Source organism: Calypte anna, chromosome 2 (assembly GCF_003957555.1).
Source record: "Calypte anna isolate BGI_N300 chromosome 2, bCalAnn1_v1.p, whole genome shotgun sequence".
Taxonomy (NCBI): Eukaryota; Metazoa; Chordata; class Aves; order Apodiformes; family Trochilidae; genus Calypte; species Calypte anna.
In genome coordinates, this window is record NC_044245.1 from 116,938,923 (window position 1) to 116,953,630 (window position 14,708).

The 14,708-nt window shown below is 39.4% G+C and overlaps 1 protein-coding gene across 1 annotated transcript; it reads right to left on the reverse strand.

The window, feature by feature from the left end:
- Window positions 1-218: 218 nt before the first annotated feature.
- COPS5 (COP9 signalosome subunit 5) lies at window positions 219-14,701 on the reverse strand. The gene is made up of 8 exons (XM_030446210.1): window positions 14,164-14,701; window positions 13,766-14,000; window positions 10,647-10,775; window positions 9,452-9,517; window positions 8,051-8,136; window positions 5,221-5,332; window positions 4,311-4,459; window positions 219-616 (listed from the first exon to the last, which is right to left on the reverse strand). Exons 1-8 carry the CDS (start codon window positions 14,319-14,321, stop codon window positions 532-534), a joined length of 1,020 nt encoding a protein of 339 aa, XP_030302070.1. The 5' UTR covers window positions 14,322-14,701; the 3' UTR covers window positions 219-531.
- Between the last annotated feature and the right edge of the window lie 7 nt (window positions 14,702-14,708).

Consider the following 14,708-nt stretch of genomic DNA (forward strand, 5'->3'; position numbering starts at 1 on the left):
TGAAACATTTAATAACAGTAAAAGATAAGCAAATGGTATTTCAATTCTTAAAATTAAACACAGAAATTAAAATCTGATAAACTTATATGGCACAGGTTACCTGTCTAGTCGGAGTGAGTAAAACTTTTATATGGAACAATAAGAAAAAAAATACAAGGAGATGAATGCTTGCCAAAATAAATTAAAAAAAAAAAACCAAAACAGGCCCCAAACCACTTGTTTTCAAAATTGTTTTATTGCAGTTGGATAACACAGATAAATACCTAAGAACAGAATGCAGTAAGTCACATTTATTTTTCTTTTGGAACAATTCTCCAAACTGGTTGTGTTTTATAATAAGAACAGAAAGTTGCACTACATTTCAGAACATTTTGTTCTTTAAAACTGGTCAGACAGGTGGGAAATATTAAAGTACTACAAGCTAAATGAATAATTTTCCACTCCAGCTTCATTTCCCAAATTGAACAAGTCCAAGAGAAAGAAACTATGACTTTTTCTGCTTTGGAGATGCATATCAGCTGGTGATGCGCTTCAAGCTATATTAATTTGATTAAAAAGTTTATCCTTAATAACCTGAGACATCAATCCATGTATAGCTTCTATGGTGGTCTTGCAGCTGAAAAACAAGCATAAATTCAATGTTGGCCAAGCACTGAACAGAACTGTCATTTTATTTGAAGATATTCAGATGTTTTGGAAGTTCAGGGTGCCCATAACCCCATGAATCTTAACAACTGTCCAGAAAGGAAAAGTCACAAGCACCGATTTAGCCATTGTTGCCAACAGCTTTTTGTTACTTAAAAAGCAAACTGATGAGCACTGTACACAAGGAAAACTTCTCTGTCTGGCAATTTAGGACCTCTTACATTAACAATAGCAAGTGAGTTCTGTGGTCATCTGAACCAAAAAAAAAAAAAAAAAAAAAAAAAAAAAAAAAAAAAAAAAAAAATCCTTGGGAGAATGGAACTACCAGTTGTTACCAACACCTGAAGGTTCTTTCTCACTGTTCTCTACCTTACCTCCTTTCCCCAGGCCAGTAGCTCATATTAACCATAACTCCACTGAAAAACTGCACTGAGAACATTACAGGAAGAGTTTACAGAGCTAATCAGTTATTAGTCAAAACATGTAATATGTACAAAACCCTCCAACAGCTGAGAGGATTCCCATTGATCCAAGTTTCATTCAGTGTGCCTGACTTAGTGGGATGCAGTGTCAAATCAACAAATTAAAATGTCTCAAAACAGAATATACACATTCAAAAGCTGAATCAGCCCCAAAGGCATGGAGAATAGGGACAAATTCCTACTAGGCAGATAAAGCAATCAAAGGCAAAGAAAGCCAGCTTAGAGCAGTTTGGATGATGCCTACGTCCCCTAAGAAAACAGCTCTTAGAGATGTGTGTATACATAACGTGTCATTCACATCTCATTCACACCTCGAGTACTGTGTCCAGTTCTGGGCCCCTCAGTTTAGGAAGAATATTGAGGTCCTGGAGCGGGTCCAAAGGAGGGCAACGAGGGGACTTGAGCACAGACCCTGTGAGGAGAGGCTGAGGGAGCTGGGGCTGTTCAGTCTGGAGAAGAGGAGGCTCAGGGGAGACCTCATCGCTCTCTACAACTACCTGAAAGGAGGGTGTAGCCAGGGGGAGGTTGGTCTCTTTTCCCAGGCAACTCTCAGCAAGACAAGAGGGCATGGACTTAAGTTGTGCCAGGGGAGGTTTGGGTTGGATATTAGAAAGAATTTCTTTACAGAGAGGGTGATCAAGCATTGGAATGGGCTGTCCAGGGAAGTCGTGGATTCTCCATCCCTGGAGATATCTAAAAAGAGACTGGATGGGGCACTCAGTGCCATGGGCTGGGAACTACAACAGTAGTGGATCAAGGGTTGGATTTGATGATCTCTGAGGTCCCTTCCAACCCAGCCAATTCTATGATTCTATGATACTGTGATATAATCCTGTGTAAGCACTTTTATGTTAATGTCTTAACAGTACCGCTTTTCCTAAAACAGGTACACTCAGCAATCCTTTAACAAACTTTGCAACCTTATTTCCTGAAAGCAATTTAGATGCCACTGAATCAATTGTCCTGCTGCCTGCACAGGCCTTCAACAATCTTTCCTCTTTTCTTAGGAAAGATAGTTAGTTGAAGAAAAACATGCACCTGTGGAAGTGTTAAAATCCATTTTGGAAACTACAGTAGTCTCCGTTACACGATTGCAGAGCAGATGACAACAACGCCTTCTAGTCTTACAGTTTATAATCTAGCTACTGAAGTAAAAAAAAAAAAAAAGCAAACAAAAATCTGTAGTAAGGCTGCAGGAAATAATACAGTAGCATGATCAGAGGAGGAGTTATTTGTTAGAGCTGTAAGCACGTGAGAGTAACATGACAATAAAATGAGTTAAGGGGTCAAAATCAAATGAAATTGGCAACAGCTCCATCCTTCTCATATCTTTACAGCACTGTTGTTGTAACAGGTTCATGTTGTAACAGGTTCACTACAGGAACTGGGATGTATCTTAACTTGGCTGGTTTGAGTTAGCAACAGCCTTAACTCCACCACAATCACGTTTGCTATAAAATTTGTAAGATCTGGTGGGTGTATGGTCCTCTTGTATTTTTCCACTGCCATGCTGCACTCCCTCCTTGTGATTTCCCAACCCCTCTTTGTCCTAGCAGAATTGCTGCATCAACAATGTTACTTCCTTATCACAAGGACTCAGCCTTGCTCCCACAGGTTGTTGGGAACCAGAGGGTCACTGCTTCTGTTCCAAGGACTCTGCAGATTTGTCGTGCCACTTCCCACAGTAAGACACCTTGGTTTTCTATTACACAGAAACAAATGCACAGGAGATGCCAGCACAGCTGCAACTCTGATCCTGTTCAGCAATGACCACATAACATTTGCAGGTATTCCCCCACTGCTTACTGTGGAACAAAGGCTTGTCCAACACAAGCTGACTTCTCTCTTTATTAAGGGAAAGCCCATGTTCACCTGAGTGACAGTGAGCAAGAGGTAAATAATTCATTTATAAATCAGTCTCTTCACACAAGGCTTTCTTTTTGTCTCTTCATTTGGCATCTGAATCATCAGTTCTTTAGAAAAGTTTGTACTACGGTACATATTGCTAACATAGGGAGTGAGGGGGAAAAGAGTATAAGAAAACTTATATGTATCAGGATAAAGTGTTGAGCAAGAAGACCAGAAAACCTCCATATCTGAAAAGTAGAACTCTCCAGATTTTCCTAGATTTTTGCAGTTGAAGGGATTCTACAGAACTGTTCCTTATTAAATAGAACTGTATCTCATGCAGAACACTCCTAAGATGCATGCAGGTGAGTCCTCTCTTGTCCACAGATGGACCTGAGATTGTACTAGCATGCACAGTACTTCCTGGTTTTCACAGTCTGGAATTTGCCAAATACTGCTTTTGAAAACCCCAATATACTATGTGACTTTGTGGATACCTTTGTTAAAGATTTTACTTGAAAAAATGGTGACTGTAATATTAAAGTCTAAGCACACCCATAATTCTTAAGACTACTGGAAGCAACTATTGTACTTCAAAATTCAAAATGGAAAAGAGCTAACATACAGGGTACACTGAAAGAAAACACTACAGCTTCTCTGAAATAATGCTGTACACCCAGTGATGATAAGCTCATTAACTGATAATAGCTAGTACTTGCTATCAGGCAGGGTAGTTAAACGTGAAGGCCAGAATGTCTATAATCTACTACATTAAAAATGAAACAAAACACAATACAAAAGAACAAAAACACCCTTCCTGATTTGTGTAAAAAGTGTGTTTTATGAAATATGAAAAAAGGATTCTTAATTTTTAGCTGAGTGAAAATATTATACAGGTGTGAAATAAGCTTACTGGACTGTTAACACTAGTTCTTAAAATTATGTTCTAGATAATAAGATTATTTACTTTTACTCGAAACCTGATTGCCCACATAAATGTTCTATTTTCTAGCAATGCTACCATTTTGCATTTGACAGAAAAGAACTTATTTGCTTTGCTGCATGCCAATGGAATTTAACAAGGATTTTTTGTTTTATTGAACTATATAGTTGAATTTGTTCCAGAAACAAGGATTGAAAAGCCACTGTGGGTTTGATAAAGGCAAGGCATTCTTAAACTTTCAAAGTAACATGTGACATCTGGAGTCTCTGTTGACTGAATATAATCTAGTAATTCTTACGTATAATCTTGCTAGATTACAGCTAAAGGCATGATAGAAGTTTAAAACAAAATAGCAGGTTTTTACAGTGAAGAACACAAGTGTGTTATCTTACCTGTCTCTTGTTGCTTTTGCAAGTTTGTCTTCTGATTTCTTATCATGAGTCTCTAAACCCAGCATGAAACTGCCCCTTCCAAGTTGAGCTTCTGATTGTTCTAATTTTTCAGACAAATCAAAGACCTGGCCAGTGGTGTAATCAGCATTCTTAGGAGAAAGAAGGCAACAGAGATACTGAATTATTCTAGGGTATAAATTCAAACATTTATACACAAAAGCTGAAAAAAGCCTTTAAGACTATAGTACTGCATGCTTTAACCTGTATCTGCAATAGAAGTGATACAGAACAGAGGCGGCACATGAGTGGTGGTTGGTAATGGAAGCTGAACATCTGACAAAAGCTCAATACCCAAAGCCTGAGATGGGCACTCCTCATTCCTTTCCCTCCATATCCTAAGTTATTAAGGACTAAGTAAAACTCTTGATGGTTTTGACCACAAGAAAAGGTATAAAACTGGCTTTTGCAGAAAGGTTTTAATGCTGAACACTGAAAGTCTATCCTGCATTATTTGTTGCAACCTCATTTTAACAGCTTCATTGGTGGTTTTGGGTTTGGTTGAGTTTTGTTAAGTGTTTACTTACTCAATAGCATTACTTTAAGGTATACTATTCATTACAGTCCTGTGAAAAGATGTAAGGTTAAAGAGGTGTGTAAGACAACATCTAAACATATAGAGAAGTCAGTAAAATTAAATATAAGTTATTCCCAACTTCTACTTTAAAGGGCAGATACAAGGAACATGTCAGTATTTATGATTAGGAAAACCTTCCTTTCTTGTGTAATCTGACAAACAGATTCTTAATGTGGGCTCTACATCTATCAGTGTCCCACTAGCATTTAGCAGTAGAGAAGATCTGCCTTTTAGCACTAACAAATTAATATATGCACATGATACAATGGTACTTACAGTGAGCAAGCTAGAGGAACTGAGAGTGTTCACCCAGTACTTGTTCCACAAAAGCTCAAGCAATTTACGATCCAAAGATGATTTAAAGTATGAGACTTCTAAAGCATAATACCTGGAAAAACAAGCATGGAAACAAAATAAGCTTCCATCTAGTTATGTCTTGTTTGGCTGTGACACCCAAACTACATGCAATTCAAAAAAATTCTTATCAATGGTAAATATCATAAAAAATTCAAAGCACTGACCAATAAAAAACAACAACTAACCCCAGTTCCAATTTTAACTATAAAAGACTTTCCATGTGTATTTCATATGTAGCTTTAATACAGGCATAGATAATCCCAACATATACTGCTGTGTTCTATTTAATGAGATTGCAAAAGGTTTTTTAATTATTATCCAAAAAACCTCCTGTGCAATGCAACGATTCCCTGTTCCATACTCGGGATCTTCAAGTCTGTGATAACTGTTACTTACAGATCATAAAATCATAGATTCTAGATCACTGGTGGCTGTAGTTTTGCATCTATCACCACTAATTCAATTAGAAATGCTTGATAGCAGTAAATGTTATAAAAAGGCAACAAATCTTACCTACCATACCTACTTTGAAAGCCTGGCTTTAGTGTTGCTACAGAGTTCACAAGAGATTATAAAGCAGAAAGCAAGCTGAGCTATGCAAAGTCCTCAGTGCAGGTGAACTACAGCAACATTAAAGAGCTATATTAATCTTTGCTTTGATCAGGTAGTTCTTGAGTGGGCCAGCAGTAATCCTATCATGTCTTGATGTCTCTAGAAAGTTATTTTGCTTGGCATTTCTGTAAGACATTCCAGCTGAGATACCAATGCTTTGAAAACTACCAACACACTAAGCTTCAGTATTTCTTTGATAGAAAAAATAGCTGTATTCATATATGCTAAAAAAAAAAAAAAAAAAGGGTTCTTTAAAGAGAAGTGACAGATTCAAAGTTAGAAATCCAAGTTGTTTGAGGAACTGTGTAATGAACTTATTTAAAAAGGTTAAATAGAAGCAGTTTCACATGGGGCACTAAACACCCATTAAAGCAGAGAAATTTGGCCATGATTATCCAGACTCACAGTATGAAGCTATTAGTAGTCATTTGCATTCCAAACAGCCAAGATCATTAAGTGCCTACAGAAGCCTCAAGAGAAGTGGCTGAGGGAACTGGAGTTGTTTAGTCTGGAGAAAAGGAGGCTGAGGGGAGACCTCATCACTCTCTTCAACTACCTGAAAGGAGGTTTTAATGAGATGGGTTTTGGCCTCTTCTCCCAAGCAGAAAGCAACAGAACAAGAAAAAATAACCAAGTTGCATCAGGGGAGGCCAAAAGAGTTGTCAGGCACTGGGAACAGGCTGCCCAGGGCAGTAGAGGAGTCACCATCCCTGGAATTATCCCAAAGCATGTCGATGTGAAGCTTAGGAAAATGGTTTAGTGGTGGATTTAGTAGCCCTAGGTTAACAGTTGGACTTGATGATCCTAAAGGTCTTTTCCAAATGGAAAAATTCTATGGTTCTATGATCTTAATTAAAATTCCTTAAACTGTTAATTCTTACACTACCCATACTACTGAGAGGATACCACTACTCTAGTCTTTTGTATTATCAGTAATTCAGTAATGCAGCAAATTTCTAACTCCCTCCCTTTGCCTAGCTGCTGAATCCTTCTAGGAAAGACTGGAAATTGTTTTGTATCAAAAGAAATTGTTTGTACAAGAAGCCAACCTCCTGAGACAAAGATTATAATAACTGTAACTATCAAGCACTCTCAACTTCAAAAAAACCTACCAAATGAACTCTCCCAAAGAGACCACCTCTAAAATAAAAAAGCATAAAACATATCTACATGCCATGCTTAAAAGCCTGGGTTTATAGCCAATGCCAGACTTCTTAGAACTACAGTAAAATTACAGCAATATTACAGTTCTACAAAGATTTCTGTATAGCTACTGTTCAGGAATTTTCCTCAAATTGCACAGGAAGACAATTTCCAACTGTTTAAACTTCTTCCTCTCTTCAGGTTTAAGACTTTGCATGCAACTGTATGCACACTGATGCACAGGTGTCCATGCACCAAAACCACAAAGCTACACCACTGGTGTCAATAAGAACTTGAAGATGTTTAAGCTGTAGTGCCTGTCAAACATCTGAAGGTAGAACTGGCCAAACAGTTATTAAAAGAAGCAATCCCATCTTTTCTCAGCTGTACTCTGCAAACACTGTCTCTCCAACATCTGTCTCTAATTTCCACCTCATCTTAGCTTAACCAGCAAGTAGGTGTGTGATCCCACAGGTTGGTCCAGATCAGGGGACAGACCTGGTAAAACAAATGCCTCACCAAGGAAGTAAATGTAGATGTGAAGAGAAGAACATGTGCAGATGTTATTCTTGAAGCAGCTCCACTTTACATGTTAAGAAACAATCTTAAAATGCCCAGAGATGAAGGATGAAGAGATGCACAGCACTTGACAGTACTCAGAAGAGCAGACAGATTACTGTCTCCCTAGCATTGCTGCTATCTCTGACCCTTTCTTCCCCACCCTAAGAAAGCACCACCACTCACAGGTGCTCAACTGCTTTTAACCAGGTTCATATTTAACCAGGTTTAGTGTCATATTACTCTTTTTAAAGTTGTCCCTTAAAATATCTCTTGATAAATGAGAACAGCACTTCTTCACAAACAACAATGCAAAAGCAACACAGAACGTCAAGATTTCAAACAATCCAATGAATACATTTTTCTGTTCTGAATAAATGACTTAGATATAGAAATTGAGAATTTGCACGGGGGTTACTGGCTTAATGTTACTTACTGTTTGCAATGTACACCAAAGTCTTCTATTTTATTAAGCGGAATAGTCTGGTATTCAGAGGGACCTTCATCTGGAGGTTTGTAGCCCTAAAAATTCAACAAAGAGCAAAGATGACACAGCAATTTGGGGACTTTTAAAATGCAAAACCTCTGTGAAAGCACAACACATAAAATTTGTTCAATTTATTTTTCATAGGAAAATGAAATTTCTCCCTGCAAGATGACAAACTGTGCTTAGATAATTTCTTAAATCAAAGAAAGAGCAATCTTCTTTTAAGACAATATTTCTAATATAATTTCTAAGATAATATGATCTCTACATATTTCAATCCTCTTTCGAGGGAATCCATCCATACCGTGGATATGCCTTAGAGATACCTAAAACTTCAGCTACTTATTTAGCCAAGATGGTGCCACTCACAGCTACTGACTAGGCAAGAACTGCCCACAGACCCCTGTGAAGACTCCTTGAAAATATGCTTCTCATGAGCATTTTCTATATGAGACCTCACTTTCAGGTGCAGGATTCTTCTCTCTGCTCAAAATTATGGAAGTATTTATGAAGTAATTTTGCCTACAGAGGTGAATATTCTCCTGAACCACAAACTTAAGATCTCTCATGTATTTCTCAACACAAAAAAAAAAAATGCTTGCATGCAAGCTCTGCTGAACATTTTTGTTAATTACAGTTTTACTGGACATCAGCCTGGAATTTTTGATGAGAGAGTAGTAATTGGAAAGTTGAAGGATATATCTGAGCTTTGTTAGAATGGAATTAAATAGCACAGTTGTATCTCTGCCAAAAGTATAAACAAAAGACTGCATTTGGAGATCTCTGATATTTGTGTGATTTTCTATTTTTAAAGTCTAATGCTTAAAAACCTTATGTTCTTTAATTAACTTAATTTTGTACATTATTTTCTGAAGATTTGCAATATTTATTTGAAAGCATTAAGTAGTTTTGAATCTTCCTTTTCTAAAATGAAAAGTAGATTACAGCATATTAAACAAGGTATTAGTATTTGGTTTTAGGTCTAAAAATTATAGAGAAGAATTAATCTATTTTGATAAATGCTACCTACAACTATATTCATTACAAAATGGATACATGGAGCTAAACAATTTAAGGAGAGTTCCACTATCTGGACAGTCTATTTGATTTAACACTGCAAAAAATCTATGGAAAACAAACTGGAAGTCCCTCTGTAAACATAATCAATATCCAAAGACATGCAATAACCAGTATATCAGCACATCTTTCCTTTACAGTGAACAATGACATACAGTATATCACAGCAGGGCAAACTGTCAGATGTTCAAACTGCACTGATCTTCAGAATCAGTCTATTACTTATTTAAGGATAGTCTGGTCATAACACACTAGGTAATTTTCACTATTTACCTTAGGATATGTCCTAAATGCTCCAAGGTTTACTTTCCCTGCAGATATTGTTCTTGTTGGATCAATCTGTAGAAATACAGTTAATGCAGGTTATATCAATTTTATGAATTATCAGAGGCATAAATTAACTTTACAGTAATGTTACTTCAGAAATCTAATTAGTACAAAATGTACTTCTAATTAGTACTAATTGTTTTGTCATAAAACAATATTTTTTCAGGTGGAATCTTTTGTACAACTCTAAAACAGACAGTAATATCAACAGCTTCTACGGACCATCTTTTAAAACTAATTTGCCTTATTTCCCAAATACTTCAAAGAAATTGCACTTAAGAGCAATCAATAAATCACAATAAAAATCTGCCTTTTAATCTTACAACCCCAAGGGGTAGAGAAAAGTATTATCTGATCTGCTGCATTTTGGTGGAAAATGCAGGAAACCTTGTTTCTTACATATAAAATGACAGTTCTAAAGAGAGTGTTCCGAATGTGCTGTAATGTAGCAGAACTGATATGGTGGAAATACATTTTAAAGGATGATTTATCCTTTTCTAATATTCTTCTTCCACCAGTTATATTCCTTCTTTCTGACTAATTTCAGTGTTCAGATTTTTTCCCTCTATTTCCTTCATCAGCAATGGTCATACAAGTAGTATCTAAAATAGGATTTACTTTTGATTTCAAATATGAACTGAAGGCTGGAAAACTCTGAAGGGCCCAAAGAATTTCTTCAGATTTTTCCCTCTAAGACTGATTTCTTAGTGCCTTCTACCTTGCAGTATGTAATTGATTTAAATTTAAAAGGCATTTTAAATGTAAAGTCACACAACTCTGAACACTCTTTGCTCTATTTCAGCAGAAGAAGCTATGAAGAGAAAAAAAGAAACAAAAAATGTGTTCTATGGCAGGAGGCTGAATATAGATTGCCTAATAATTTTCTTGCAGTACTGTAGTACTACGTAGAACTATAAGTTAAAATTAATTTATAGATTTGTACACCCTGGAATAATGCAGTGAAAATGGTCTCAGCAAGCAATACTGCTGGTTTAACCTGTACCACAAAAGGAAAGATACCAACTTAAAACCCAGACCTAACACTTCCATCATGCAAAATAAGAGACTACAAGAATGTTAAAGGACAGCAGCCTCAACATACTTTGTTATGCACTTTTATCAACTATCAGGCAGTACTTACAACCACTGCTACAAAGGGTTCTTGAAACTGCTGATTAAGCATCTGGGTACTGACGTCGATTCCAGAGAGCCAGCAGCCATAGCCAGGGTGACTGTGATACCAGCCTATCGCATTTTCTAGACGACCAACCTAACAGCAGACAAGAAAAACAAAGCCGGGGTGTTCATCTCCATTCCCAAAGTATTCGCTGCCCTCTGCTGGGCCTTCCAGCCTGCTACAACGCGCTGAGACGATAAAAGCAGCACGCACACCTTGTGATGCTTACTTCAAGTACCACGAGATACTAAACATACACCTAATTTTAATTTACTTTCTTGAAACCATACAATCTTACAACCATACAAATATTAGCATCCTGTTACTCCTACTATCACAGAATGAATAACTTCAGCCTTCACTGAAAAAGGAGTTCCTGGCTCCTTGAAGTATAGGAGTATCCACATGAAGTAAGCTGGAAGTAAGCTGGAAGTAAGCTGGAAGTAAGCTGGAAGTAAGCTGGAAGTAAGCTGGAAGTAAGCTGGAAGTAAGCTGGAAGTAAGCTGGAAGTAAGCTGGGACTCTTCAGCACTAAAGAGGTGTTTCTTAGAGAGGATATGACATAAGCTTGTATAATGTCACACAATGTATGTCAGTAGCAAATCAATGTTCATTACTTAGTAACAGAACTCAAAATCATATAGAGAGATTATTATTAAGTTTAAAAAATAAATTTGGAGAGGTGTAGCGGAAGGAGCCCTTCTTGCTCCTAGGGCTGCTCCTGAGGCCTCGGGGTTTAGCCCATTCCTGGACAATGTCCTAGGGCTGTTCCTGAGGCCTCGGGATCTACCCCTTCTTGCCTGATCCTGGGGCTCCTCGAGCTGTGGGCTTCTCCATCCTCACTGAAGAGTGAGAGGCCTCTCCGTGGGTGTCAGCTGCTCTCTTATTGGCCCCCTGCTCCTGCACATGCTCAGGAGGGAGGCCAGACACAGGTGAACCCACACCCACTCATCAATAACTCAGGGCACCTGGTCCTGTCTCACTACAGAGAGGCATGTTTTTGAATACCAGAAGTGACAGAAATTATTGCCAGAGCATGTTGTGAAAACCAGGAGATAAATTTTAAAAAGAATTTTAGAGAAAAACCTCACACTAAGAGTTTCCAAATAATACCCCTGGCTCTCTCTGCAAACATTGGAAAAAAAACCCCAAACACCTACCAAACTAAAGAAAAAGAATCTCATTAACATCCATTGCACCTAATTTTGTTATCCCCTGTCAAGAATTACTTACTAGCTGCTCCATACTGAGCTCAGTTATTTTGGTAGAACCCTATGTGCCAGTTCATAACTCAGAGTTGTGTGACTGGATGCATTAGCTGCTTGGTTTTGCCAAATACTGACTAACTCCACAAGGTTAAATCTAAATGCTAAGATGTGATGGGACACAAACTGCCTACTGAATGGAATATTTGATTTCTGAATTGGTGAATGATGTTTTTCATCCATGATAATGAGGGAGGGATCAACAAAACAGTAAAGAATGTGTTATTTTTCAAGGCCAAATAACACATTTTGATTGCATTAAAACCAGATCCTGTCCAAGGAGAAGCAAGGATCATTTCTATGTGTAGAATACTTATGCAGGGCAACATATCAGCTTGCATTGTGATATTAAGAGAGTTATTCCAGGAACAACTGCTTGCCAAAATGAAATGTGGAACAGCCAGCATGCAAACTCTACCAGAAAAAGAATAAAGCTAAGTTTTTATATTTACATACAAATTCAATTTCTAAATTGTGAAACCAACTATAGACAAAACTGTAAAAATGTTTCCTATCATATGGGTACTACTCACATACACCTGGACTACTTTAAACATAAGATGAACTGACTATATAGAAAAAAAATCTACTTTTACCCTATATACTTACTATTTTGAAAGCCATTATTTCCACCTAAGAACTGGATAATATATTTGTAGGCAAAGATATTTTTTCAAGTTACCTACTTTTCTACAGTAAATGTATCAGCATCCTGACATCAATAGCTTCCAGGTAAAAGAAACTTCAATATTTCTAAATTTTCTCATAAACAGGAATAAATTACAAATAACCTCCTAGAATATACTTACTTCTGGATTACATTTATTCTTTCTTTGATGCTGTGATGCAGTCTACTTCACATTTAAATATCTCTAATGGTATGTATATAAGGCTGTGAATATAAATACAAGACTGCAAAAACAACCCAAATACTGCTGTTATCTCCAATGAATTTATAAGGGGCCTCTAATTTTAGCTGGTTTAAAATACTTTGAGGATTAAAGAAAAACTGAAGAGCAAACTGGGCCTCAAAACGGTTTTATCTTGGAGAATTAAGAGTTATTCCAATGCTTACTCATGGTATAGGATTGCCCTGCATTGGGAGAAGCATGTCAGCAGGTGCTCTAATGTGCCATGCTGGTTTCTAAACCAGCCAGAGCAGATTCTTATTTCTGTTATCCTTCTGCATGAGGATTTTACTACCCACTGACTTAATAAGATATGGATCTCTGAATACAGGGACAAATTATAAATATGAACTATTAAGTTGCACTGAAACTTATTCATTGGTATTTTCTTCACAAATGTCTTTATTTTTAAGGAGAGCAGCAGCATGGCTTTGCAGTGAGACTTCAGAAAGCAAGAAGGTAAGAATAAATGTAACATTCACAATCTACAAATCGTACGTATCTCTGACACAAAAATATTTTATATTTCACTTTGCACACTGCTTTTATAAACATGTATGTTATCTAAGAAACTCCCTCCTTTTTCCATTCACAAGCCACCAGCTGCAGCCACAAAAACACTTCCTGAGCAATGCAAATCATGAAATAAAGGAAAAGCGAATCCAATACTTGAATACCTTGAAGAAAATATAGACATGAAAACGTTCAGAGGGGTCTGGGTTCTTTTCTGCTGACACAGTTCTTCTAACCACGCTTGACAAGAAGCCAGGCAACTGGACAGTCTATCACTGTGGGCAGGGGGGAAGCAGGGAGCCTGCCAGCCCCTCAACATGTCCCTGTGCCATCAGTAACACCAGCTCTGCAGCCACACCGCGGAAGGAGAGAGGAACACGCTCCGCGCTTCTCCTCACCTGCTTGGCGTTTTCGATGTACGCAGCCATGTACTCGTAGGCGGCCGCCTGCGCGTTGACCCGAGTCTCGGTGCCTTCCACCGGCAGGGCGAAGCTGTCCATGATGATCATGGTTTCCCCGTCCACCTTGCCCAGCATGAGCCCCATCACCTCCAGGTTGCCGCCGGACCTGGCGTGCATCACCATCTTCAGCAGGGCCAGCGCCGAGATCTTGCAGTACTTGAAGTAATGGTGGCTGCAAGACAGAGCCCGCCGAGACCCTCAGGGATGGACCCGCCGAGACCCTCAGGGACGGACCCGCCGCCCTCCCCCTCCTTCCCTCAGGGCCCTCGTTACTCGCTTGCCTTCCCCTCCGAACCCACCACCCGGCCCGGCCCGGCCCCGCTGTCTCAACTCACTCTTTGGTCCAAGGCTTGGCCGCCAGGATCTCCTGCTGCTGTTTGCGGTCGTATTTGTAGATCTCGTCGATGCTCTGCGCCTCCTGCATGTTGTTGGCCAACTCCCACGTCTTCTGCGCCATCCCGCTCCCGGAGGCCCCGCTCCCCGCCGCCGCCATGGCTTCCCGGTACCGGGCCCGGGCCAGCCTCCCCGGGCCGCCGGCGGAACCAAGAGAAGCAGGAAGGGGTGAAGGATGGGGGGAGCAGTGAGGTGGTACGGTCCGCGCAGGCCCGGGTTGGGCGGCGCTGCGCCCCCAGCGGGAGCGCTCGGTTCTGCGGCCCGGCCCGGTCAACCCAGTGTGGGGGCTGCAGCGCGGGACTGCTCGGGCTGTTCCGCCTGTAGCATGTTGCGGCCTGACAGAACCCTACGGGGGACACGCTGTGTTCTCCCTCCTCGTCGCCGCCCGGGCCGGTCGGGCAAGCTGGTGATTCCCGGCGAGCGGCCCCCGAAGAGGGGACGACACCGACACCAGCACCATCCCGCGTCCCGCTCTCTTGCGGGGGTT

Bases quoted from the DNA above. Each gene is read 5' to 3' on its own strand.
- COPS5 (XM_030446210.1), bottom strand. From the start codon at position 14,321: ATGGCGGCGGCGGGGAGCGGGGCCTCCGGGAGCGGGATGGCGCAGAAG. The intron at 10,776-13,765 runs GTGAGGAGAAGC...GTCTGCTGTTAG, and splicing joins ACATCGAAAACGCCAAGCAG to GTTGGTCGTCTAGAAAATGC. The intron at 8,137-9,451 runs GTAAATAGTGAA...TTGAATTTTTAG, and splicing joins CATTTAGGACATATCCTAAG to GGCTACAAACCTCCAGATGA.